At 48.3% G+C, this 26,025-nt stretch overlaps 1 protein-coding gene and 1 long non-coding RNA gene across 10 annotated transcripts in view; both read right to left on the bottom strand.

Moving 5' to 3' along the window:
- Positions 1-26,025, bottom strand: part of CASZ1 (castor zinc finger 1) — a 310,573-nt gene that overhangs the window by 118,533 nt on the left and 166,015 nt on the right. For 3 of the 9 annotated variants that reach the window (XM_033156193.1, XM_033156200.1, XM_033156196.1), the window contains exon 1: positions 14,326-14,575. The exons of 4 other annotated variants lie outside the window; for them this stretch is intronic. In XM_033156193.1, coding sequence (XP_033012084.1) covers positions 14,326-14,374 — 49 coding nt within the window. In that variant the 5' untranslated portion in view covers positions 14,375-14,575. Of the gene's footprint in view, positions 1-14,325; positions 14,576-26,025 lie in introns of those variants that run through there. 2 more of the 9 variants (XM_033156201.1, XM_033156202.1) reach the window with 1 other exon arrangement.
- Positions 14,846-25,425, bottom strand: LOC117050565. The gene is made up of 4 exons (XR_004427105.1): positions 25,078-25,425; positions 20,421-20,426; positions 19,834-19,838; positions 14,846-14,862 (listed from the first exon to the last, which is right to left on the bottom strand). It is a non-coding gene; the product is annotated as an uncharacterized LOC117050565 (long non-coding RNA).

The following is a 26,025-nucleotide window of genomic DNA, read 5'->3' as shown; positions in this document are numbered from 1 at the left end:
TGGTGGAAGCAGCAGCTACGAAGCTCAAAAGAACAGCAACAATTTTTTTATATATATACAAAACATATATATTTAAAAACCCAAACCGCCTAACAGGACAAGGGTGGAGACAGACAAATTAACTCATCTGTGCATTTTGAGTTAATGGTCGTCTTACACTGGGGATAAAGTGGGCTCTAACCTACAAAAGATTGGACGGCAAAGACTTTGTTAAGCTTGAAGGTACCACGGGGCCTTTAGTTGTTTTTTTGCAGCAACATACCAACCCAGTTACCCTCTCAATTTTTTCCTTCCCATTGTTTCTGCGGGGAGGCAAGCCTTGGATTTTGGAAATGCAGCTCCATTTTACCGTCTGTATGGAAGGTGAAATCCAGAAATGCTAAGTGCCATGTTAAGACGACTCCATAGCTTACAAGAGACTCGTGTCCTTGGACGGATGCTCTTGTGTGTTTGACTAAGATACTTATCCCTCCCTCATTCTCTCCCCCTCCCCCTCACAATTAGCAAAGCATCCAAGCATTGCACAATCTTTTAATTAACTTATCCTCAAGTCAACCCTGGGAGGACAAAGGCTGGTGCCATTCTCCCCATTTTACAGATATAAAGCAAGGTGAGGCGAAACTCAAGACAATCTTCATTGTTTATAAATCGCTACGCGATGGATACCCCCACCCAAAGCAGACCTGTATTCCCCATAGTATGAACGAATGCAGTGTTCTGGTGCCTTTCCATCTTCTATCCCACCCCCAGCTGTTCAGCAGGCAACAGCTACTAAACAAGGCAAGAAATTGTATTCTGACCCCCCACCTCAAAAAAACACAGATCTAAGTTAGTTTTCTCCATCAACTTCAGTGAGCCTATTTGGAGTAGGACTTAGTTGGCTGAGACCCTCATTTTCCCCAGTGAGAGCAATGTCCCCCAGTGCTGGAGTCTGTTTCCCCCCAGAGACATGAACAGCACCCATTCACTTCTATGGGAGTAAGGAAAGGAGGCAAACTCGGCAGCAGGGGGCTTAATTCAGTGCCCATGACACCCGGGCAAATCTCAGCCTGTGTTCCAGACAGCAGTCAACTTAACTTTGTTCCATGCAACTGTATGAGAGCTATCGAAAGCCAACACTGCTCCTGATTCCTTATAGCCCCAACCATCCCCATTGAGAAGGACCATTACAACGCGGTAGTCAAGCATCTGCTTTGCATGCAGAAGGTCCCAGGATATTGTTGTTGTTGTTGCTGCTGTTAATAATGATAATGAGGACAATAATAATAATTTTATACCACCCTATACCCATCCCCAGTGGCATCTCCAGGTAGGGCTGGGAGAGACTGCTGCCTGCCAGTGTATGCGATACTGAGCTAGATGGACCAAAGATCTGATTTGGTGTTAGGCAAGGCTCCTGTGTTGCTGATCTCCGTGGCTTGGTCACTTTACAGAGGGCATAACCTTGGGAAACTGGCTTTCATAGACAAAACACTGCAACGGTGGCTTTAAAAAACCAACAAACAAAAACCACATTCCCCTTGAGTCTGGAGAAGTCACCCTGCACTTCCTCCCTGCTCTCCTCCCTCTGCCCACCCCAGCACCGACCTGGCTGCCTCCCTGGCAAGGGCCAGTTGCGTCTCGCTGCGCCCCCTCTGCCCTCCCTGCCGATACGCACATGGCTTTAATGTTTTTATTACCTGTTTGACTCACTGCCTTATTGCTTCTCCCCTTAATGGGGCCGTAACCGTGGTAACAAGGAATAAACGGCCACCAGAAAATGAGATGATTAAACAGGTCACCCTGGCAAAACAAACTGCGTCTCCCTAAGAGGATGCAGCTCTTGTCTTTGGGAGGGGTGGTGAGGAGAAGGAGAAACGCATGCAGGAAGGGTGGGGAGATAAGATGACCCACCAAAGCTTAGAGAAGCCATAGCGGTGGGCTGGCTTGGAGACTGCGGTGAAAGGGCCTCTGGGCATCTTCTGGCCCTCAAGTGGCGGCCATTTTGAATTGTGGACATTCTCTGCCTATGACGCAGATCAGGCACTGTTCAAGACGCCATTGTGGAAGCTGTTCTTGGGAGTGTATGAACATCTCCGCCAGGACAGTTTTACCACGCAATACGCAGCCGCCATGCTGGTTTCAGTTTGTTTTAGTCCTGCCTCTGGGACAACTCTTGAAGGCAGCTAAGAGTGCTCCTCCAGACTGGTGAGGAGTTTTCTGCAGGTGTCTTCTGCAACATGACGCCAACCCAATAAGAGTGTATCAGCAGTGGATTTATACTGGGCCACCTGCACAACATTCCAGTTTATTGGTTGTTCTGAGAGTAATTAAACTATATTTGTGCATTACTACTGTCTGCAGGGGTGATCTTGTATCATAGCACAACCAAAGTGGGGGGCATTCTCCTGTTGTCCACCTACCCACCTCCATCCCAAGAGAACGGAGGCCAAAACCAGTTTGGAACACCCTCCGTCAGTCACCCTCTCTCAGAACTTGGCTAGCTGGCACATCTGCCGGCACAAAATGTTCTTGCAAAAACAAAGCAAAACAAACAAAGAGTGGCGGGTGGGGTGGGGGAGAGAGAAGATGAATAAAGCAAACAGGTGACATCACAAACCGTTGTCCTCCAAAGAGCCCCCAGGCACCTGCCAAGTTCCAGATCCGGATCCTACCTGTTTCAAAAGTGGCAAAAAGTGCCAATATGGGAGGTGAGGAGACAGAGAAGTCAGGGTGGGGGGAGCAACTGGCACTGGTAAACCTGATGGCACCCACCATGCTTCAAGTATTGGTAGCCTGGGTATGATCTGGAAAGAATCCAGGACCAACTCACATTCATGCACACACTGCTTTAATTTTCAATGCTCTTTATTGGAGTATTGAACTGACTCCATGGAAACATGTTGGGCAAGAGGTGATGTTCACAGTTGGCAAAAACCGGTAATCTGCAGCAGACTGGTTTAGAAATGATAGTTACCACTTGGTGCTAGTGTCGTAAGTAGTAGTAACAACAGTAATTATTACTACCAATATTTACAAGATGCCTAACGAGAAACAACTATTACGGCCATCATTTATGCTGAATATGTATGATAACATGTTGCAAGAGCCTCCAAGAAAATGGAAGAGCTGTAGCTCAGTGGCAGAGCATCTGCTTTGCATGCAGAAGGTCCCAGGTTCAATGTGCAACATCTTCAGGTAGGACTGGGAATGTTTCTTGCCTGAAACCCTGGAGAGCCGCCGCTGCTGCTCTACTGAGCTAGATGGACTCAGTAAAAGGCAGCTTCCTATATTCCTGAATCACTTGTCTTTTTTAGGTCTCCATCCATAAAATGGGGACAACATCAACCTTGCTCTCAAGGATGTGTCAAGCACTTTGCAACCGGAAACTGTTCTAAGCAACAGCACAGATTCCAGGAGGAGAGGCGCTCCATGCTGCATCTCAAATACCTTCTTGGTCCACCTCCTGCATTTGAGGAAGTCAGCTGTTAGCCTGCAAAAAGCTCCACCTGCGGTAAACTGCTCTGGGCCTTTCCAGGATATCAGTTTACAGAGCAATATATGCACGGTTGCCACTCATTTGTTGCATAGGGATCTAGAGCTTAATTCAAGTCAGTGCTTCCAGTGGTGGGGATATTGCATTTCCTCAACACTCAAATCACAGGATCTGACAGTGGGAAAGTGCTGTTCCCTTTTACAGCCACCAGACATTACATCCATTGCAAATGTTTGTGGAACGTGCCCAGGATGGTGCTGTGGGTCCCTACTGGACAGCGCATGTATCATCGCCAGCAATGAGCAATACCCTACTGCTCTGTCGCTAGTATTTTGTGAAACTTTGTTTAATTAAATTTCTTTAGAGGGTGACAACTTCCTTGCAGAAGTGCTATGACGCTCCTCTTTTCTAAACTAGTAAACAAAAAAGTAAAGTTTCTCCCCACCCCTTTAGAAATGGCAGGAAAAAGGCAAAGGACACCTGAGGCCTATTTAAGGACAATGGACACCCCGCTCCCAATGCTTTACATTTTTGCTCAGCAGCGATGCCTTCAAACTCCAGATGCTGACCTGGAAAACAGTGTTGTTGTTGTTTTTAAAAAAAGGTAGTAGTAAGACCAAATGGAAATTTGCAACAGTTGGAGCAAATCTATGTTCAACAGACTCCCAATACCACTTCAAAGAAGAGAAAGAGCTGATGATGTAGCAATAAAACTGCTAGCACATTTGCAAAGCTAAGCAGGGTCTGGTATGGTTTCAAACCGGATGGGGGAGCGCGTGTTGAGATTCCTGCATTGCAGTGGGTTGGACTAGATGACCCTTGGGGTCCCTGTGTGCTGGATACCTCTCTGCTCTTTCCCATGCCCACAAGACCCAAAAGCAAAAGCAAAAAAGCTGCATCATTTTCGCAGGAGAGCTCACACTTTTTTTCGATCACACCACTAACCTTCAGGTGTCCAATGCCCCCAGAATAGTCCATTTTGATCAATGCTGCAGTTAACACGGGGAAGCATGTGTGCAAATTGTGCGTGCACTTGGACATTTCCCTATTGTACTCTTTTGCTGTATGCATGTGTACACAGGAGAGGCCTCAACATTCCCAGGACTACTGAAATGAAAATGTGCACCTTTCACTCACATCTGGGAATTGCTAGCGAGCAGGATTTGATCATCCAGAACATTTTTCGCAAGAGTCTGCTTGCCTGGGTGATCACTTGAAGGAAAGCACATTTGTTTATGTGAATCATCACTCCCCCCCCCAAAAAAAGTGGAACCCTGTGGCCAAGGCCCTTCCCTGTAGGATGGCACCGCAAGGGGTAGCCAAGTCTGGGGTGCCCTTGCACCCAGTCTCATTCCCCAAGCTGTGCAGCACCAGCAAATGCTTTCTTCCCTCCACCCTTTCACTCTCACTCAAGCCTGCGAGGGCTGCTTGGCTTTTATCCTGAGCCTGAAACCGCCTCAGGATTGGAAACTCAACCCGCTTCCCAGCCTTGAGAATTCTCTCTTTCTCTCGACAGCTGACACAGCCTCCATTTGGCTCACGGTGCCAGGGCACCCATTCCAGGCCAATTCCCAAACTCTGCTGAAAACCGTGCCTCGGCGGAGAGAAGAGGAAGCTTGGAAGCTTTGAACCTATCAGGACCATCACCCCAAGTCAAGGACCTTCCCAAACGGGGCATTTTCAAAACAGCAACAACTGTCTGCACTCCTCATTTATGACCGCTATTCATCACGACGCGTCATTTGCACTGTGGTGCGCAAAGTGTCAGCTGCCGGAAAACCACGTCACTGGAATCCATCTGGGTGTGGCCTGGGACTAAGGCCTGGGCTTCCCAGTCAACATAGGACAGCAGCGACTCCCCACCTTGCCTTGCTCCTTCAGGGAATTCTTAGCCCTGCTTGGCTCACATCCCAGTTTTCTTGCTGGCTGGGAGTTCTGCAGAAACTCTCTGGCTTATGTCAGGCCCAGTCCTGAATGTTTCCTTGCTGACCTACAGCCACCAAAGCCCAGGCTCCATTATGAAGTCTTGGGGGGGCGGGGCGGGGAGGAGATTCGGCCTCGGTGCCCCAACTTTAAAGTAGGAACAGCATAAGGCCTACCTCATAAGGGTGTATAAGAAACAGAAAGCTTGCTAAGCACTCTCTGGACAATGCAAGAACTGTGTAAACAGGAGCAACAACAAAAAGGCAGCAGTGCATACGTAATGCATATTCCTCAGCGAGGCTTCTTAGCTCAGTTGGTTAGAGCATGAGACTCTTAATCTCAGGGTTGTGGGTTTGGGGTCCACTTTGGGCGAAAGATTCCTGCATTGCAGGGGGTTGGACTAAATGATCCTCGTGGTCCATGCAAATTCTAGAATTCTGTGATTGAGGCACTGCAAATGCAAGAATTGTAGGAGTAGGGACGTCCTCGTGAAGCTCTGCAAATCCCCTGGTTTCCTTCTTAAGGTTTATGGAGATCCCCAATTAAGCGAATGGAGCTTGATGCATATCAATGCTGCCTCTGCGGCCGCAGCGTACATAGCTCAGGATTGTGCCTCAGGTCGCACCTAGATACTTTAAGCAGCACTTCCTTGCTGTGCAAAATGTCTCCACATGCCTAGAGGTGTCGGATCGCATTGCAGCTGCACATCAGTGCAGGCTCTGCGTGCAGAATGTTCGGCATCTTCATGTGTGTTGTCCAGCTCCTTGCCTTCAAGTCTGCCCAGCAAGTGGGTGTCCCTGATGTGGACACATACAGCAGCCTTACTCTCTCTTTGTGGTCCTAATCTCAGTAGGGTCTTTGCGGGATAGTGGCACCAACGGAACAGCTAATAAGTTTCCTCCTCTTTTGCTGCCCAACCGCCATGCTCCTCAGGGAAGGGTCTCCATCCTAGAAAGCCTTCAATCCTAAAAATTAATGTTACCTGTCTTTGAAAGCTCCCTCCCCCCATAACCCCCCATTACTTCTCTCCTGGGAAATCAGTCTAAAAGGGGCTAATGGAACAATGTCCCTCCTTTCTTCCTCTCATTCTTTCCCTCTCTCTCTCTCTTTTTTATTAGCATTTGTGGAATTTATTCCCAAACTCTCCTAATCTTTCGTACACAACCATTTGATTTGCATAACCCAGCCCCCTCTCATAAAAACTGGCTGCTAGTTTAATTAAAAAATGTAAATTTGCTGTCATCTCGGGGCCTGGTGAATTAGGACGACATCGGCATTTTTTATTGCTGAAGACGTCCAAATTGATCCGGTCCGCAGTGAACCGGAGGGGTGCAGGCGGGCGGGGGGCATGCGCGTGCCTGGGTGTTTGCGCGCGGCCAAACAGGATAGCGACCTGTGGGCTCTACCTGGATAAAACCACATTTGCTGCCCCCATCCCAGACGTGCACTTTAGGGTTCCCGAAGTGGAAACGAGTGTGTGGATGGCTCCCTGACCACATCCTGATTGGCAGGCTGCTGTGATGATGTCACCCTTGGGAGCTGCCAACTTGTCTGGTGCCGTAAGATGACAGGTCTGTCCTTCCCCTTCAGTTCCACTTCACACTGAAGAACGCCGGGATCAGTATGATTCAAACCTGGCTTCCCAGAACTGAGCCTCAATTAGGTCCCGTTCTAATAAAAGGGAAAGTGGAGCCAACCCTCAAGGGAAAATGAGAGGAAGGCAACAGGGGATGGGGAGGGAAGGTGAAAAGCACCTCTCTGCTATCTCTCTCTCTCCCTTCCTCTTTCTCTATTCCCGAAGTCCATGGCTGGTTTCGTAGAAGTAGCATTCAACTTCTCAGCCACTTTGGAGGAGGGACACAGAAAACACTGCTCATCTGGATCCCCCAGGCAAAAACCTGTTGTCTTGACAGGAGGCTGGATACACTACTTTCATAAAGGGGAGTTTCTCCGCACTTCGGAAATTCGCTGGGTGTGCCACCCTTCTGCATCTCGACAGGCTGCCTTCCTGTTCCAAGGGACAAGAAAGGACCTCTATCTAAATCACAAGAACAGGAGAGGAGAGGAGCAACATCAGCCCGGGCGGCGTAGGTGGTTTCCATCTAATCCTGCCTCCTGCAGTCCACCATGGCACCTTGGGATGACATATTTGTGTGACGGAGGAGTCTTGAAATTGAAGTCTATCAGCTTCCCTAGATGATCTTAGTCAGTTCTAGTAAGGTCACTCATGCAATAGATTCTGATGGTGGGAAGGTAGCTAAAAGGGTTGGTTTTGGGTTTTTATTATTATTTATTTATCTATTGCTTTCCACCCACCCACCCACCCAAAGCAATGCACAAAATGCAACAAGAACAGCGGGGGGCTGGGGGGGCAGCTTAAAAACAACATAGAAAGTAACAGCACAGGTACATTTAAAAATGATACAAAGTAGCCACCCATGGCAGATACCCGTTCACCGATATGGGAAACCTTGTTGGAGCAGAAATGCCTTCAATTGCAGGTGCCTGCTGTATCTCGAAAGGGATTACCAGTATGTTCCAGAAAACAGGGGCAGCCACACCAAAAGCCCTGCTCTGAATTGCTGTGGAGCAGGCTGCCGAGATCTGCAGGAGAAACATTCCTGCAAACTGCAGGGATCTACCAGGTATATAAGAGCTAAGGTGGTCTCTCGAGTAACCTGGTCCTGAGCTGTATCATGCCTCATGCGTTAGCACCCTTCTGTGTTAGCGTCAATACCTTGAACTTGGTCTGGCGGCAGAACACAGTGCAAATCCCTCAAGCAACAGGGGGGTGGGGAGGGAAGGAAGGTGAAAAGCACCTCTCTGCTATCTCAGTCTCCCTCTCTCTATTCCTAAAGTCCAAGGCTGGTTTTGCAGAAGCAGCATTCAACTTCTCAGCCACTTTGGAGGAGGAACACTGAAAATACTGGATCCCCCCTACAAGCAACTAAGCCACTGCATTCTGTAAAGCCCTTTGCCTTGTCTTGCAAACACAATCTTAGACCTTTTTCTTGCTGAGCAGATTGGGGTAAGTGTTGCATATTTTGGCAGTGTTTCATACCTGAATTCTTTGTACACACAACTAGATCCCATCATGTTGTACTGAGCTTTCCCCGTAAAGGTGGATGAGGAGAGAAAGGGAAATAAAGACAGAACATTCCAGGAAATCTTTTTTTTTTTTTAAGCAAGAGAATGAGAATACACGTTATAAAGCAAATTTAACATATGCTTCTTTCCTTATGACCTGGAGTAAGCTTATTGCTTACTTGACAGTCCCAGAAAGCCTTCTCTGAGTCCTACGCCAAGAAAATTCTTTTTAAAAACTGGTGGAACAGCATAGCACCAAACATCTCTTCAGATTTCGAAGTCCAGATTTTCAAAATGAAAATGACCAGACCTGAAACATTTTTGGTAGCACACCACTCCACATGGTTCATATTTGTGACCTATATAAAAGTTTCCCTTCATGCAGCCGAAGCACCTGTGTGTTTACTCAGAAGTAAAACCAGCTGGGTTCAATGCCAGAACAACTGTTGTATGCACACATCCTTGGGAGTAGCTCAACAGGACTTACTCTGGAGTAAAGATGCATAGGATCATGATGTTAGGGCACAACCAGGTATTTAACATCTGCCAGCTGAGGGCTATTCCGATTTGGCGGAAGCACTGCAAGGTGTGACACTGCTGTGACACCTACGCTGGTGGAACTCCCCTGGTAGGCCAGCAGAAAACACTGCCAGCAGCAGTAATGCTGACAGAAGAGGCAAAATGGAGGTAGAGTCATAGGTGGGCCATGGGCTGCATCTCTGCTGGATTAGACTTCCTATGGGAAGCCTACAAGCAGGTTGTGGGTGCAACACCAGCTGTCCTCACCCGATGTCTACAGCAACTAGTATTTTGAAGCACACTGCCTCCAAGAATGGAGGAGGAGCACAGCCTTTACAGGTAGTAGCCACAGCGTTCCCCTTCACAAATAACTCTAATCTTCCAAAGCCCTCCAAGTTGCTTACCACCACACGGCATCCTATACGTTTTCAATTCAGGAACGGCACAACCTTTTCTTACATATTGTGCGTGCTTGAAAATTCACAAGGGGTAACTCTGACACAGTGATAGGACACTTTGTGCAAAACAGCCTGGCCCCACAACGCACATGGGAACTTGAGAGCACACCGCTAGCCGCTCTCTGGTTAGAAACCCAAGGTGGCCCTCACTTTGGGACTCCAAACACACCTTGCGCCCAACACCCCCAACTTTCCTTCAACAACTGAGCACACCAGGACAGAGCGGCCTGCACTGATCAGCAAGGGAAGGGGGCAGCCGGGCTATAAAGTGCAACTGCTCCAAACGCCTTGCCAGCCCTTTTGACAAATTTTGTGTCTTGCCTGAAAGCTCGAGGGAAGCCCAAGAGCCAGCTTTCCCATTGAGGAGCCTCCCAGGGGCCACATGCCGGTTGTGGGCGAGGCCAAAGTCAAGGGCACGAAACAGAGCCAGTGAGGGGGTGTGGCCTAGGGGAAAGAGTGTGTGGCCTGAGGAGAGGCCTAGGCCTAGGGAGAGTCCTGGGGCTCAGGCAGAAAATCCTAAAGGATTGCATTCTGCCCCCAGGCCTAAGATTACACACCTCTGCTCTAGCATTCTTGCTCTCCAACAGCGGGGGGGTCTTCTGCCACTGATTTGGCATTTTGTAGTTCTTTATTTCCCCCCTCTTCTTCTAGGTTGAGCATGCATTGGATGCCACAGCCATCCTGCCAGCTTAATCAGTGATGTATCGTAATATAAATACACGGTTGTTCCGCTGGTCTCCTAGGGGAGATTCCCACTCTCCACAGGTGATTAGGCAGCCAGTCTTACAGCATCCAGCAACACTTCCCCAAAGTCGCCCAATTATTAGCAAGAGAGATGACCATCAGTTGTGAACCAATTCCTCCTGGAATGAATGATTCCAAAAAAGAACAGGCCCCCAGAAAGAGCTGCATATTCTCCATGTGGGCAGAGAGGGAGTGTGTATAACAACAGCTTGCCAGTGCTGAATTCTGCATTCAAGAAGATGGAATTCTGCAAAGAATGAATTCTGCTGCTTGTGCAAGTTCAACAAATGCGTTTACTTTGCATAATTTAAGTGAGGCACTGAAGCCCCAAATCCTGACCAACAGAAACCTTACGTGAGCCCCCCTGAGGCTTTTGAGGTGCCAACAAGAACTGTCCACAGGGGGGTGATGGCTTCTTTACCACTGTTAGTTAGGGCCTGGAAATTTGTCTTACTTTTGAATGAAAGTTGAATTCTGCACAAAAATGATGACATTAATTGTGGGGGAAACCTCAAGTGACCACCACCCAAAGGAAATGGTGGTGCTTTTATTTGAAAACATTATCTGGGCACTGTGCATTGGTATGGATGTTATTTTATTATCAGCATCATCACCCCACATTTTATTATTATTACTAATTTATTGCCTGCCATTCACCCCAATGACCCAACAGAAAATGAACTTCCATGCAGAGTAAAAAAAAAAAGTAGAGTTGGGTCCATAGAAAGTGTGTGAAATTGAAACTCTGCAGAAGCACCCAAACTTTTGGCCACCATGATGGTTTGGTGAAGGGACCAACCATCCTTCCAATTCTGCCACTCCTGCCTGGCACCTTTTCAGGTATGACTAAAAAGGTACCAAGAGAGCTTGTATTGTGATGACTCGAGGAGCTTGGCAAAGGCCCCTCAAAGAGAGATAAAGCCCTTGACCTCAGAACACAACAAATGGGCTCACCCACATGCAGACTGCAGACTTCCAGGCCCTAATCTCCAGGGTTTAGCCAACCTCTTGGGCCTTCTTGCACAAGTATGTTTCTACCGGGGGGCCCCCCACATGTGTGCTGCCACTCACCCCCACCACTGTCTAGAAGCTTGGCTCAGTGCTAAAACATATTCTTTGTATGCAGAAAGTCCTTGGTTCAGTCCCCAGCATCTCCAGGTATGGCAAGGAGGAGCACTTCCCTGAGACCCTGGGGAGTTCCTGCCAGTCAGTGTAGACAGTATTGATCTGGATGCACCAAAGGTTTGGGCTCAGTGTGAGGCAGAGTCCTATGTTCCCATATCTCAAGGGAAGGGCCACAATACAGTGGTAGGTAGCATACCTGCTTTGCTTGCAGAAGGTCCCCAATTCAATCTCCAGTATCTCCAGGTAGGGCAGGGAGAGACTCCCTGACGGAAAACTCTGGATTGCTGCTGCCTGTCATCACATACGGTATGGAGCTAAATGGTCTGACTCAGGACTCCATTTTTTCCTTCTGAGCTCATCGTTAGGTGCCAGAGGGCGATTGCCACAGCAACAGAGAGTCCTATTGGCCCCATTCCATCAGGGAAAACTTACTGGATGGAAGGCTATAGCTCCCACCAGCAGGGGGTGCCAATTTCCCAAAGTGGGGGACAAGGCCTTGGATGCAGAACTAGGGAGGTTGCAAAAGATGGCACCACCTCATCCCAACTCTCAATAATTACTCCCCCCCCCCCAGTTATACCTTGAAACTGCAGGAAGAAGTCACTTTTCTACCCCTTAAGATTAAAATGTCCAACCTCGTAGGAAAAACGACAGTAGCAAAAAAAGGGAAAGGGAGGGGAGGGGATTTTTTTTTTTAAAATGACCCGTCTCTCAGCCACATCCTGAACAAGAACATATCAAGCCTAATAAAGAACAAACACACACCCAAGAACCAAATATTTCAAAACAACGCAGACTGAACACTTCCTGGTGCTTTCATCTCCTGGTATGATGAACCAATATAATAATAATACTGTAATAATAATAATAATAATAATAATAATAATAATAATTAAAAAGACCGTAAAGCAACACACATCAACACACTCACTTTTGTTCTTTTCCACCAAAATAACAGGTGCAAAGTGGAGGCCAGTCAATCATCAACCATTTTATTACAATCTTATGCCTTATGAAATAAAAGCTGCAGTAATTATCTCAAACATGTCGGATCAACAAGCACAGGATGGTTTGGTGTATGGATAACTGCAGTTACTAGTTACTAGCTCACAAGAGAGGTTAAAGAGCGGTAAGAATGTGAAACTCGCCCCATGCCCACGACTCTATATGATAGGTCACAAAGTGTGAAGTGGCAGGGTGAGTGGCAGCGACCAAAACAGAAGGGGGGGGGGGTCATTTATGCAGTGTAAAAAGAGCACTATTTTTGAACGGTACAAATTCAGTCGCAGGCAGAGAGGATGGTCTGGAAAGCTGGGCCCTGAGAAATTCCTGTTTGCTGACCCATCGCAGAAAGCAACCCCCAATCACCTAGTGAGTTTCCCAAAACTCCCCAAACTTGAGCATGTCCAAAGAACGACACCAAAATCGCACGTTGGAGTGATACTAGGCTGTGATTTCTCAGGCCTAAATTATTTCCTTCGAAGTCAACCCCTTGATGGAGTCAAATGCCAGGCCATGGATTCCACACTCCCACCCGCCAATCGCAATAGACTCCCCCCCCCCCAAATAGGCCGTGGGAACCTCAAACGGCCACAAACCTCTGCCGTGGCCTGTGCAACCCTGCCCTGGTGTGACCATTATGTGTCCCAGAAACAAAAGTGGGGAGGGGGAGAAGTAGAACGCACGGGACAACCCCTATAAATCTCCCGCGGAAAGGGTGAAAACAATCCAGCCACGGTGCAAGGAGGAGGAGGGGGGGGGAAGCTCATTAAATGTAATAAGCAGCCTCCTCATCCGTCACCAGCTTGTCCCAAATAAATTAAAATTCCTTTTCATTTAGACAGCACACCAGGAACCTGACAGGCAACCTTTTACGGACAGGATGAGGTGCAAGGGGGCGGGGAGCTTAGAAAAAGAGGGGGAGAATAATTAAAGAGAGAGGGAGAAAAATAATATTCGAGGAGGAAAAGAGGGGGAAAATGCACCATCATAATAAAATCTACACAAACTTCCTCCCCCCCCCCCGTGCTCCCCCACAACCACCGCTTCCAATACCCCGGGCCTCACACAACGCCATGCTCTCACTGACAACAACACAAACAGATCCTAGATCTGATATCCGCTAAGGGAGAGGAGAGAGACCTTCCGAGGGGCAAAAATCCTTCTTTTTAGCCTCCTTGAGCAAACTATAAACCTGGTGTGGAGCGGGGAGGGGGGGGGGAGAGAAGAGGAGGAAGGAAGCAACTTCCGTAAAGAACCGAAAGAAAAGTGAAACAGTATTTGTACCTTTGCACCTGACAGCAAAGCCCCCCCCACCCCACCGAAAAAGAAAAACAAGTGCTATCCACCCCCCTTGCCATCTCTCGGCAACATTCTGGCAGATCTTTAAAAAACCTTTAGAAAGTTGACATATGTAAGCGCTTGTCGCCTCCGAGTGACAAGCCGCTCATCACTCTTGTCAAACAACCCTCCATCCCTCAGCACACACACACACACAACAAACAAACAAACAAACACACCAGACATTTTCAACTTGGGCTTCCCCACTAGAAACACAACTGAAAAGTTTTCTCAAAAAGAAGTGAGGAGCTAAGTGGTTTGTATCTTTTTTCCTTTCTTTTTAAAAGCAGAAACCACCCAACTCACACACCCAGCAACCTTGAAGCTGAGAGTGAAACATGAAACCGATCAGCTGCGCTCGCTAGTTTTATTAAACTAAAAGAGAAACTATTTATAGACAAGCCGAGCGTGGTTGGTCCGTCCACGGCAGACGGACACGCTCACAGTTAAAAAGAAGGGGGGAAAGGAGAGAGAGAGACATAAGGAGGAATAAGAAGACAATGAGAAATGAAGAGGAGAAAAGGTCAAAGGTTGCCCCCCGCCGCCGCCGCCGCCGGCCCACACTTTCCCCTTTTTTGGTACAAAGTAGGAGAGACGGGGAAATAAAAAGGAATGAACAGACTAGGGGGAAACGCACAATTGTGCCTTACTTACCATAGTCGGAGAGACGAAAGCCGAATTCACTTAAATAATCAACTTTCATAATACTTAATTAATACCTAATTGCAACTGATTGCTCCCCGAATAACAAGTTGGTTCAAAATACTGATGTCATTGCTGCTGACGGTCCTCCCTGGGAATCCACTTGGGCACCAGCTCAGTTCAGTGGCGGAGAGTAGGAAGGGGGAGCGGTCTGGTGTCAGAAGTGATGGTGATTGGCAGGAGAGCCCTGGCCCTGTGGCCACGCCCCCCACCCACCCCCTCCGCTCACCCGACCTCCCCTCCTACTGGCTGGAGGGCAGGTGAAAGAGAGCAGGGGAGGGAGACGGCTCAGTCCCTGCCTGGTTGCCTTTGAGGAAGGAGGATGCTCTCTGGGAGAGAGAGGGAAGCCAGCTCGCTCAGAGAAAGCCAGCCAGCCAGCCAGCCAGCTGTGCTTCAAGAAGGGAGGGGGGGTAACGAAAGGGAAAGGAACATTCTCAACACTCTCAGCACACACACACACACACACACACACACACACACACACACACACTTCCCAAGCCTATTAGGGTTGCTTCCCAGGGGCTGCCTATATTGCTCTGGGTCCTTTACTCTTGTCCAGGAAAATAGAAAAGAAAGGGGCAAGGAGGTGGTAGGAATGAGTATATTAAAACTGGACTTTTTTTTGGGGGGGGGGAGAGGGGTGGTGGTGGAAGGGAAGCAGGCAGGCTGCTCAAGTTATCCCAAGCATCTTGAATTTAGAACTTGTTCCCACTTATATCATGACCCATTTGCTCGCCCCCCCCCCCGTCCTGCGCCTGCTGCACACCGGACTCTCTGGCTGCTTGGTTGTGGCTGCACCTTTCTGAAGGAACGTGTTCCTGTGGATTTCTGAGGTTCTGAATTCATGTTCAGAACTTTGCATGTTGCATATAGTTTTAAGCCACTTTGAGACCCGGCTGGCAAAAAGTGGGATATACGTTTATAAAATATAATGATGGCAGCAATGAAGCTAACTTTTCACTTAAGAAACGTGTCCTGCCATATTTCCCCCCCAGAGGCTGGGTGCTCTCTCCCTTCTAGTAAAAACAAGCCCCGCTACAAGGCCAGATTCCATCCATTCCTCCAGCCTTGCACATAAGCCCACCAGAGTTTCACCAGCTTGCTCGCCATCCAGCGCCAATTTGTGACTTAAAAAGAGAGAGAGAGAGAGAGAGAGAGTTTATAAAGTTTCTCTGGCTGGTGACCTGTAGGGTGAATCTTACTCACCACAGGCAACCAGCCAAATGGCACTTTAAAACACATTCAGGGCTCACTTAGATAGTTTGTGGGAAAATACCTTTTGGATTACACCCATCAGAATCTTGCTTTCAACTACCCCCCCCCCCCAAAAAAAACCTCCCACCCCTACCCATATCACATAATTCAACATCATCAGGATCTGCACCTTCCAGTTACAGATAACTGTTCCCCGTCACAACAGAAGACTTATTCCTGAATCTTAAGAACCCAAGAAAAGTCCTGCGTGATCAGACTAGGAGACTCTCTAGCCCAACAGTTTGTTCCCTTCACTGGCCAGCCGTAGCCTTCAGAGAGCTGCTAAACAGGCCTTGAAGCAAACAGCCTTTCCCTGCACTTGCTCTCCAGGAATTGCTATTCAGCAGGTACACTGCTGCTGAGCATGGAGTCTCAATTTAGCTTAATAGCTGCTGAAAGACCTCTCCAAAAATAAAGTCCCCCCAAAAGCACCATGACGAAATATTTCCAAATATGGACTGGGGGCCAGATAGCACCATCTACCACCTCAGTGTTACCAGACATTGTTTTCCCCAACACTCCTGAGGCCCTGGACTATTCTATTCTATTCTTACTTTTATTTCCTCCAAGGAGCTCAAGGAGGCATACATGCTACTCTCCCTCTCCCTGATTTATTCTCACAACCACCCTGCGAGGTAGGTTAGGCTGAGAGACGGGGGGCTATACTCAGTGCTAGTCCTAGAGTAGACCCACTAAACTTAATGGGCTTTAGTTCATTAATTTCAATGGGTCTACTCTGCATAGGATTTGGCTGGATACCACCTAGCGGCTGGCCCAAAGGTATATCCAGTGAGCGTTGTAATTGAGTGGGGACTTGAACTCTGGTCTCCCAGGTCCTAACCCAACACACACCCTGCTCTGGCCTAAGTGGAAAAAAGGCCCCACCCAAAGAGGTTGGCTCCAGATGCACGTCCGTGTAAACAAGGGAAGAATTAAGCTCTGGCGCACAGGCACAGCGAGTAAACACGAACTAATGGATCTTGAACATTGAACATTAAAGGATCACTCAACAGGAGATTTTTTTATTATTATTATTCTGTTTTAGAAAGTACTCTCAAGCTTGTGAGGTGTTTTGCGGTAAAAAGGGGATGTTTTCCACCTCTGTTCTTTGTAGGAGGGAGGAGGAAGAGTTTCTGCTTTTCTTGCAGTTATGCAAAAATGTGCCCTTATTCCTCCTCCACCACCCAATACGCAAATGGCAGCTGGTGATCTTTCACAGGCAGACCTCCTAGAGGTATCTCAAGCTACTCCGTTGCCAACAAAGGGGAGTCAAGTCCTGGTTGGCCTGACTCTCACAGGAAAATGCTGGGTAAACATGGTCATGTTCCAGAACTGTTGTGTTCAGAAACTCGCAGAAGGACATGAGAATAGCTCCGCTGGATCAGGCCAGGGGCCTGTCTAATCCAGTATCCTGTACCCAGTAATGGGCAACCAGGATAGCCCACAAAATATCTACCGTTTGATCTGATAATGAAAAGTGCTCTGTTCTTAGCTCTCGTGGCTAATAAACACTGATGCACCTACTTCCCTCCCCGCTTCCCACACATTCATCTAAGCTCTTTTGATAACTACTTCTGCTCCTGAGCACCACAACAACATCCTGTGGCCGTGAATTCCACAGGCCAATTACATATTGCCTGAAGAATGTCCTTCCTTCAGCCCATGCTGGGTGCACAGCCAATCGATATTGCCTGATAACCTTTGCCTATGCATCAGTGAACAAACCTCTATCGTGTGTCCTCCCTCCTTAAATACCCCACTTCTTACTAATCTCCCATGGATTTAAATCAATAGGGTGAAGGGTTGGGCACAGAGTAATCCTGTGCCTCTTGAACTGGACTTGGTGCAGGTCACCTGGGCAGCAAGGCCATGTTCGAGTGAGTGCAGGCTTTGGAACAAACACCCTTACTGCTCTGGAGTGAGAGAAGAAAAGAAAAGAAAAGCCAGGCACCCCGAATAGACCCATTGAATTTAATGGACCTAATTTAGGCTCCATTTGCAGAGTGGCAGGGGCAACCCAATCAGATGGGCAGGGTACAAATAATAAATCATCATTATTTTACTATACACATAAAGCAGTACCATACAACTTTTAACACTCGTGGCTTCCCTCTGCTGAAGAACTCTGGGAACTGTAGTTTGGGAAGGCGCTGAAAGTTGCTAGGAGATTCCTATTCTCCTCACAGAGCTATGGTTCCCAGAGCTCCTTGGGAAGAAAGATTGCCGGTTAAACTGTTAAACCACTCTGGGAACTGCAGCTCTGTGAGGGGGAATAGGGGTTTCCTAAGAACTCTCAGCACCTTTCACAAACTACAGTTCCCAGGAATCTTTGGGGGAAGCTGTGACTGGTTGAAGTGCAATGGTGCTGCTTTAAATGTAGACTGCTGATGGGCCCCGACACGATTCAGGATGGCCACACTCCCACAGGTTTCCCAGGCAAGCCAAACCAGTTAGCCATGAGGAGACCGCAAGGCATCAGGATAAAAACAGGCCTGAGCAGCCAATAACACCCAATGACTTCAGAGAGCAAGCAAAAGAGTGTATGGTGTTCAAACAGCTCCCTTATCAATCACAACTGCAACTTCATTCATTGGCTAAAAACACTGAGAGACGGAAGCAGCTATTAAACAGAAATTACTTTGAAGAGTACTTGTACACTGTGCTTCTTAACTTCCTTTATAGTAGGGCTGGTGATCCCCGTCCTAGCGGACTAGCTAGGTGATCCCCGTCCTAGCGGACTTACCATATTTTTCTGTGTATAAGGCTAGGTTTTTTCCCTTAAAAATAATGTCAAAAATTTTGGGGCGTCTTATACACAGATAGTGAAATACACGGGTTTTTCCCCTTGGATTGGAGTCCCAAAAACTAGGGCGCGTCTTATACATGGGGGTGTCTTATGGACGGGAAAATACAGTAATTTAATTGGGGAAGAAGAGAAATCAAAAGCGGAAACAATACAGCAAACTGAAACACTGATTTGCAATGGCAAATCGTTGTTTGTAGTCACGTTTCAAAGGCACCCTTCTCAGTTAACAATACACATACAGGCAACTTCCTGTTTGTGCGTACTTTTAGGATAACTTAGAGAGAGACTGGATGGTCATTTGCCATGGGTGCTTTAGCTGAGGTTCTTGCAATGCAGGGGGTTGGACTAGATGACCCCCAGGATCCTATCCAACTCTACTATTCTGTGATTCGAAACAGCATCACCCAAGGGAGCTTGGCCCAAGTTCTGCAGAAGAACACGAAATCCATAGGGCGAAAAGCCCACCAAGCAGTGTAAGAAACTACAAAAGAGTCTGCTGTGGGCTGAGTGTGCTCAGCTGCTACTAAATGCTGGCTGATGGTGGTGATGGGAATGAGATGGAGTATTCTAGAAAAGGGCAGGGCTGCTTGGCAGGCACTCCTGAACCCCACATATTGCAACATTTTGTTGTAGGCCATACTTGTGCTTTATTAACACTCATCATGTAAGCAGCAGTCACACATGTGAAAAATCGTTCATAATCAGGGCTCTGTGCATGCCAAAACTGTGCCCCGCAAGCAGATAATTTGTCAGTGGGTGTGGAACTCAGCCTTCTGAGAATCTCCACTTTCTTTATTAAATGTTTCTAGTCAGGAAGTTGCAAATACAATGGTGTATGTGGGTTTAGGAGCAGGGTTTTAATCTCACCTGCGCCGCCCCGATGTTGTTGGACTACAACTTCCATCATCTCTGAGCACTGGCCATGCTGTCTGGGGCTGATGGGAGCTGGAGTCCAGCAACATCTGGAGGGCCACAGGATCCCCAGCCACTGTTTTAACCTACCTTTAAAAAAACAGAGCAGGCACTCATGCAGAGACACAGCAAAGAGCTTCCTTTCTGGGTGGTGCTCTCAGATCCTCAGAGCCTTTTTTCAAGGATGGTGACCCTGTGGCCTCCAAAGGCGGGTAGAACTACAACTCCCAGCATTCTGCTGGCCATGATACCCAGGGCTGATGGGACTTGGAAGCCAGTCTGAACAGTCCCTGCCCCGTCCCCGCTTTCCTTACGAACAGGAGAAACGAAAACATTGTGGAAACATCTGGCAAATTGGCATAATCTATACAAGCGGCAGGACAGAAGTCTTTCCTGCTGGAAAAATGTAAGTGCTCGATTCTTATGCAGAACTGGCTGTGTTCCCCTAAATCCACCTCTGGAATTGAAACTTGGTATCTCCCAGGCACAAACCCTAAACTACTGTATGCTCCAGTAGGAGCATGGGAAAGTGTTTTACACTGAGTCAGATCACTAGTCCACCTTGCTCAGTATTGCCTACACAGATCGGCAGCAGCTCTCTCAAGATTTCAGGCAGGGAGTCTCTCCCAGCTTTACCCTGAGATGGTCTAACCACAGATATACATATTGTCGCCCTTTCCCTGTTCCACCACCACCCTGACCTAGGACCAACCTAACTCGCAACAGAAAGTGCACTTTTTAAAAACAGGGTTACTTTGTCTCTCCCCCTTTCCCCAGTTTTCCCCAGCCTCTTCCTCCTCTTAGAAAAAGACCTCTGAATGAAAAGGCCTTGAAAGTGGTGGCCCCCCAGCTGGAGACTGACAGGCTGATAAATCTGGCTGCCTCTCTCCCCTGTGGCAGGCTGAGCAGAAATCTCTCTCTCTCTCTCTCTCTCTCTCTCACACACACACACACACACACACACACACACACACACACAATTTGGAAAGCAAATACTTGCCCCCTGGTTTTAAGCCCAGCCCTTGCCGAATCTACCCAGCCAAGTACAGGATGTTTAAAGAGAAGCAGAAAAAACCCCAACCTGCACAAAATACCTATTTAATCAGGTAAATAATCTGTCCATTTGTTTTAAAGAGAGTGGCTTAGGTCTATTTACCCAACACGCCTAGGAACTCTCCCCTCACATTCTTTCCTTCTTTTATAAAATAGCAACTTTAAAAAAAAAAAACCAACAACAACACACAGAAAGGAAGACCTGCAGAGGAAAAGTACATTAAATGTGCAGGTGAGTCAGTGCATGTGCACGCACAGAGAGTCCTGGGCTTCCTTCCTGCCCCCCACCTCCCGCCACCAGGTAAAAGGAAAAGAGGGCCAGATTTATGCAGGGGAGTTACGGCGGCATGTTTAATTAACGTTTCTGGATTGTGACAAGGCTACGTAAGACCCTATAAAAATTCAGGGCGAGCCGCACAGCTCTGCCCCGGGCTTCCTTTGGCGCGGAGTGTGCGCCGCGCAGCTCGCACGTGGAACACACATTGGAGGGAGAGAAATTCCCTCACGTGGACAAAGTTCAACTTCTTCTCAACCACGCAAGCGTCTCCGCCGCTCGCTGCAAATCCCCCCGTGCTGCCTCCCCTCCGATGTCTGCTGTGCCTGACTCGCTACAACCTGTACAAACCAGCCACTGGGCTGCTTCCCACTCCTGTACAGCCCCTGGCACGCTGGCATATTCATCTTGGTCCGCTTCCTGGCTCCTGGACCCATTTGGAGAATGGCTATGGTTGAGCCTCAGAGGTGGCAGTTTGTTTCAGGAGTGTAGGAGCCTGTCGGGCACTCTGGTTGTGTCCAGGACCAATGGTCAGAGGTGAACATTTAGGGGGCTACAGGTGCCTCATCCCTGACCTGCAGGAATAGTTACCCCCAAGTGTGTGTCTCAGTGGGCTTCCTTTCCCCATCTACACACCTTCAAGTAGATGTACTTTGCCGGGGGGGGGGGGGGGAGAGAAATGGGTAGCAAAACCATTCCCCCCCCCCCGCCATAGGGTGTTGACTGCTTTTAATTATTCAAGGCCTGCCAAGTGTTCAGAAACTCAGATGAAAGGTGATCAGGGCAGACGAGGGATGATTATTAATGATTAATAATTATTATTGTTATGGAGGCACAACGATTCCAGAGGTGCTGTGGCAAAAGCGGCAAGGGCAGTCGCATCGGTGGCATTCCCAAAAGCTACGGGTTCGAGCCATGCTTGTAGCCGTACCAAACGTCCACCCCAGATCCCAACCCTTCCATACATCGTTATTCTATTTAAATTAAAGAATGCTGGCGAGTTCCTGGGATTCCAGGCAAGGTGCAAAGCAAACAAAAGAAGCCGGTCGTTAAACAAAAACTCGACGTTACCAATAAAAAGAAAAACAACAAGGATGTAAATCCTCTTGACATCCAGATTATCCATCAAAAGGGCCTCTCATGAGGAAGGATCTGTACCGTCTTGAAAAAGATTTGGAGGGCTTTGCACAGGCAGGTCTCATTGGACTCGGGAGAATGATGGTCCGGTGCTAAGAAGGATGAGAAGACTTGGCAGCAGGTTCAAAGGGCTTTAGCGGATTTGGGAATAGCAGATCACCTTCAGAGCATTCAGGACAGCCATCCTGGTGCCTGGTAGCTTATACAATGCTCCTAGACCAGGGGTAGCTAACCTGCACCCCCACAGATGTTGTCAGCCTACAACTCCCATTATCCCCTGAATGCTGATGGCTGATGGGAGTTGGTGTCTAACAAAATATGGAGGGACAGCCAGGGTCAGCCAGCCCTTGTCCTAGTCAATCAGGAAGCAAGGCTGGAAGAGAATCAGGGTTCAGGAATGGGCAGCAGGCTTGGCACATTGTAGGACAGACAAGGCCCTGGGTTCTCCACCTTGCAGCCTCCAGGGCCAGTATAATGTCCGGAGGGAAGACACAGCACATGACAACCATGAGCTCAGAGATGGAACAAGGCTCCAGAACAAGTTTTCAATCCATGCCTCCCCTCCACCACAATGTGTAGAGAGACACAGGGGGAACACACAGAACTTTCCTTCTTTTTAACTTACGAAGCAGCCGTCATGTCTCAGGGCCTCATCCTTACTGTATTGTCACACATTTCCTTGCTTCTTACTCAGAGCTGCATTCCCACTCTCTATGGGTTTTCCCTCCTTGCCCCAGATGACGTCTCTAAATAAGTTTGATCCCACAAATCTGGCTCCTGGGAGCACTGTGCTCTCTGGCTCCTTCCCTAGATCAGGAAGTCTATTAGGCAAATTGAGTTGTCCTATTTTAAGTCAATTCCTTGTTTTGTTTGATTCATATTTCGTCAAGAGAGGCGCCTGGAGGCCTCCAGGCCTGGGCGTCGGGCACAGCAGGCAATCGGTGCTCTCTTTCCCGCCGATTCCACCTCTTTTCCCTCCTTGATACGGTTTCAGTTGCTTCACTGACAGCATGACATGGCAGACGGATGTTGCCAAAGCCCAGCACTTTGAGTATCAGTGTACAGGGCAGGGCCCCCTAAAGCAAGTCGGCTGGTAGGATTGCAGGATCCTAGCTCACTGCGCCTACTAGTCATCTGCTACAGTTGTTTAACAACCTTCCTTTCCCCCCAGTTTCCAGCCCCTGTGATCCGAGATTGAGGGCAGCCTGCCTCTCCTTATCTGGCTCCAGTGCCCTCTGCACATCCATCTCCCCAGCAGGGCAAAAGAAGCTAGGAAGTAAGTTTGCAGGCTGTGATTCCTATCGTAGCTTCACTCAACACTCGAACAAAAAACAGAGTCTGTAGGGGCAGATGCCCAAAATTAAAGCAACTGTCCAGAATTACTGGGGGGGAAACAAGACAAGACCAGGATAGGAAGCCACAAGGTTCCCTCAGGAAGAGGTCAGTCCTATTTTAGGAGCATGGCACCTACACAACGTTTTGCTCCTTGATGAGGTCTCTGTAGCACATGTGTTTCAAGACACTTCTGCTGCCCACAGGCACAAAAAAGGGGGCAGAATGGTGGTCCTGCTGACAGAATTCAACCTTCTCCTTTCCCTCTGGACAAAGAATAGGATGGAACATTTTCCAGAGCATGTCCAGAGTGTGATCCACCAACGCTCAGATCAGGCAAGCCACGTGGGAAACTGCAGGAAGTATGTTGCTTGTTAGATCAATATCTCAGCTTGTGCTTAGCCATGGGCCTTAACTCTGAGATACCTGCTGAACCTTGTAAATGGTAGCTTTTCTTATGCACACATCTGATTTGAGCAGCAAAGCCTTTGGCAGAACCAGAGCTGGATGTTCGGGTTCCTCGTCTGGCAGGGAGCGCCAGGGCACTTATAATGAGAGTTGGGCCATTGGTCAACCTAGCTCAGTATTTTCTACACTGACTGGCAGTGATTCTCCAGGACTTCAGAGGGGGATCTCTCCCAGCTCTACCTGGAGATGCTGGAATTGAACCTGGGACCTTCTGCAAGCAAAGCAGGTGCTGTACTACTGGGCTACAGATGTAGGAAGATCTCCTTGTAGCCTTCTGCAAAACATGGGCAGGAACAGCTTCTGGAGTGCGCTGGCATAATTGCTTTTGACCCAAAGAAGACACTTCCCCTGTCGGCTTGTCAGGAGCACTAGAACCCTTCTAGTTTGTGACTTGCTACATGTTGAGGAAGTGGAAAGACATTGGATGAAGACCCAGGTTTCAGTTACATTTCGCACACTGCAGTGGCCAGTTGTTTTTTCTCAACCTGGTAGGACTATTTTAGCTTCTGGTTCAGCTTTCCCCTTTGCTTGAGTCTATGATTCGATGATCTATGATTCTATGTCTGCCAGGCTGCTAGGCCTGGCTCTAAGATCACATAATAATAATAATAATAATAATAATAATAATAATAATAATAATGTCGTACCTCGGGTTATGTATTTAATTGGTTCCGGGTCACTGTACGTAACCCGGAAAACGTGCTTTGTGCATGCGCGAAGCGCGCAGAACAATCCTGCGCATGCGCAAACTGATTGCTGCGCATGCACGGATCGCGCATGCGGCAGGTTACACTTCTGGGTTACGGGAGTTCGTAACCCGAAAAGTACGCAACCCGAAGCGTACGTAACCCGAGGTACAACTGTAATAATAATTATTTATTTATATGCCACCCATCTGACTTGCATTAAAAGAATCCTGGGAATTGCAGTTCACCTCTCACAAAGCTGCAATTCACAGCACCCTTAACAAACTGCAGTTCCCAGGATTCTTTAAAGGAAGCCATGTGCTTTAAATGCATAGTATGGATGCAACCTAAAGCACATGAGAATTTCCTCCAATGTCTACCTCCCTTCTGATGCGCTGTCTGGCTTATCTTCTCTTCCCAGTTTTGAGGAACCATGCATAGCAACCTGGTATCCCTCCAGGATGTGAGGCCTAAGGACACAGCTGCCCCTTAGGACATAACGTCAGAAGTTGACAACCTTCAGGCTCACTCTTCTGCTGCTACATTTTGCAACTTTTCAGGGAGCATCCACTTCCTCCCTCCCTCCGTGCGCAGGCGTTCTTCCCAGTCCTTCCACCTGGGATCTATGATACTTTAGGGACAGCCTCAATAAATCTGAGGTGCTTGAGAGAGCCACTTCCCAACATGAAAAGGCCTGGCTTAGGGTAGGGTGGGATGTTAACTATTTGCTAAATGGGTGACAAAGGAAGGAAAACAAAACAAAACAAAACAAAACAAAAGACATTGGTGAGGCTGGATTATCAAAGGAGATATTCTTTACTGCCCAGTTACTCTTGCAACAAAAAGCAAGCAATGCATGTCTCCAGGCAAAGGAGCATGTGGAATTAAACTATTTTTGAGCTTCTGGAAAGATTCTGCCTCAGGTCTAGCCACGCCAGGATAGAAACTGCTGCCTGAAAACTGTTAACGTGTGCACAAGTTAAAGCAGGTTACGCAAGAAAAGGGATCAAGGTTGAGTTTTTGTTGTAAGCTGAAAAACGAACGAACTTTTTTTTCTAAAGGATTAAGGTGTGCCAGTGGCATAGCATGGGTTACTGGTGCCCAGGGTGGGGCAACTGCTGTGCCCCCTCTGGTGGAATGGGCGGCTGGGTTGGAGGCATGCAGTGGGGGCGTGTGTGGAGCCAGCACGGAGAGTGAACGGAGTACAGGAGGTGCTTTCTCACCTTCTTCTTCCTCCTTCCTCGGGGGGGGGGCGGTGTGGGTGGAAGTGGCAAGGCACGGGGGTTGGGGACACATTGGCAGGTACCTGTGCTGGGAGAGCAGAGGCGAAGAGAGGAGAGCGGCTGGCTTGGAGTGGAGACAGGCAGGTGGACAGCAAGCGAGCGGCTGGGCTAGCTGCTTGTACTCCAGTAGCGGCTTCTGGCATGTCCATGGAAAGTGCTCTCCTGCTCTCCTTCCCTCCCCGCAGGCCCAGCGCTTTGTGCAGTGTTCAAGGATATCCAGACCAACCTTGCCTCTCGGCCAGCCCAGGTGCCCCTTTACTGGCCACAAGGCAGAGGAGGCACTGCCTGAACCTCAAAGATCCAGCCTGGGCCTGGCTTGCCTCCCCGCAGCTCTATAAGGTAGCAGGAGCTCAGCCACATGGCATCAATGAGGGAGACTGCCGTGGGGGCGTCTGGTTGTGCCCTTCAGAATTATGCAACTGGGGCAATCACCACTGTGCTCCCCAT

The sequence above is a fragment of the Lacerta agilis genome, chromosome 8, assembly GCF_009819535.1.
Source record: "Lacerta agilis isolate rLacAgi1 chromosome 8, rLacAgi1.pri, whole genome shotgun sequence".
NCBI classification, from domain to species: domain Eukaryota; kingdom Metazoa; phylum Chordata; class Lepidosauria; order Squamata; family Lacertidae; genus Lacerta; species Lacerta agilis.
This window is presented reverse-complemented; position numbering and strand designations above follow the sequence as displayed.